General features: G+C 23.9%; 1 protein-coding gene across 2 annotated transcripts in view; it reads right to left on the reverse strand.

The window, feature by feature from the left end:
* Positions 1-235: 235 nt before the first annotated feature.
* LOC105627669 (probable phosphoserine aminotransferase) overlaps positions 236-1,731 on the reverse strand; it is a 165,445-nt gene continuing 163,949 nt past the window's right edge. For both annotated transcript variants that reach the window (XM_012208948.1, XM_012208947.1), the window contains one exon: positions 236-457. In XM_012208948.1, coding sequence (XP_012064338.1) covers positions 340-457 — 118 coding nt within the window. In that variant the 3' untranslated portion in view covers positions 236-339. The remainder of the gene's footprint in view (positions 458-1,731) is intronic.

Below are 1,731 nucleotides of genomic sequence, written 5' to 3' on the forward strand. Positions count from 1 at the left end.
AAAGTTTACAAAAGCTAGAAAACAAATTACATCTCAATATTTTTCATTTATTTCAGAATGAATATTCTTTGTTTATTCCAGAAACTGTAGTAGATAAATGTCAAATTAGTTCCGATTTAAAAAAAAATTATATTTTATTTTTACATCATGCTCTGAAGAAAATCTTAATATTAATAAAACACTAATATTAAACAAAATTTTGAAAGTAATGAGAATATGTAGACAAATCCAATACGCTTTATATATGAAAAATATATTTAAAAATTCAATGCAAATGCATACAAATAACACTTCTTAATAATAAGTTCAAGATATTTTTAAATTTTTGTCAATTTTCAATTATTTTTCAACTTTTTTGCAATGTTTGTCGTAAAACCACTTCATATAGTTGGCCAATGTTTCCACTTCTTCTTCCGTGATTGCATTATATAAAGATGCGCGTATTCCACCCACTGATCTGTAAAAAGAATTATATCATTACTTAATTTTTTTATTATACAGTATAAAATAATAATTTAAAATACACTATCTAAAATATAAAATATAAATCTAAAATATAAAAATAATATATCAAATCTTTTTAACTTTTTGCAAAATATATTTAATGAACATATCGTTTAAATAACTAATAGATTAACATTTATAATATAAAAAATTTAAAAATGTTTTATTATACATATTTATTGTATTTACTATAAGAATGAGAGCACTGTAAACGATACACAAGTTACAATTGTTTGTAACCAAATTAAAAATAATATACAATTAAAATGATCAGATATTTTAGCTTTTTAAGTCGTCCTCAGCCATGTTGTATAAAATGTATACGTAACAAAAAGTCTCACATTTTTCAGACAAAAAGAATTTTAAAAGAATTTTTAATGTTTTTTTACGCTTCACTAATTTCAATCTTTCAGTCTTTTAGATGTTATAGGGGATAATGTCCACACAAGAATTAAGTAGGGAACAGCATTAATTTAGGAGATATAGTTAAATTAAATTTCTTATAAAAATAATAAATAAAAATAAACACAAACAATAAATTCAAAACTAATTAGAGTTAAGGTCGATGCCAAAGATTAATCTTAGAAAGCCGAACTTATTTTTGGTTACTTTCTCGGCCTAATCAGATATGTGAAACCCTGCAATTTTGTCACGCTATATCTCTGAACTGAATACGTATTTTTTAACTCAAAAAATATAAAATTTATACCTCGAAATCAAACAAAGAGAAATATGGATCAAATAAATAATATTTTATCTTCAATTATTATAATTAAATAAAAAGGATAGCTCATTCATTCAAGGATAGCTCTTAAAAGTGATTCCATAGACGTAAGTCAAACAATGTTGTTCCAAGAAGTTATTTCATGATTTCATACGTTTACGTTTGTCTCAGAGAAGTGTAAAATTGTAACATAATTTTGGTTTTCATCTGATATATAAATCAATAAATTCGCTTAATACTTTCATAAAAACAGGAAAAAGATCTCTTAAAAACAATGAATAAATGTGATGTGTATAACATTAGCTGCCAAGACTGTGAAGCGATTTGCGTTGAACAAACGAAAAGGCAATGAATTACAAAAATAAAAAAATCTTCTGATATTAATAAATCTACTGACAAATTTGTTACTTCTTGCCATCATATTGAAATGAATCATAATTTTAAATAGGATAATGTCAACATTTTAAACATAGAACCTTCTTGCTATAAGGGGATGATTTCTG

Source organism: Atta cephalotes (assembly GCF_000143395.1).
Source record: "Atta cephalotes unplaced genomic scaffold scaffold00010, whole genome shotgun sequence".
NCBI lineage: Eukaryota > Metazoa > Arthropoda > Insecta > Hymenoptera > Formicidae > Atta > Atta cephalotes.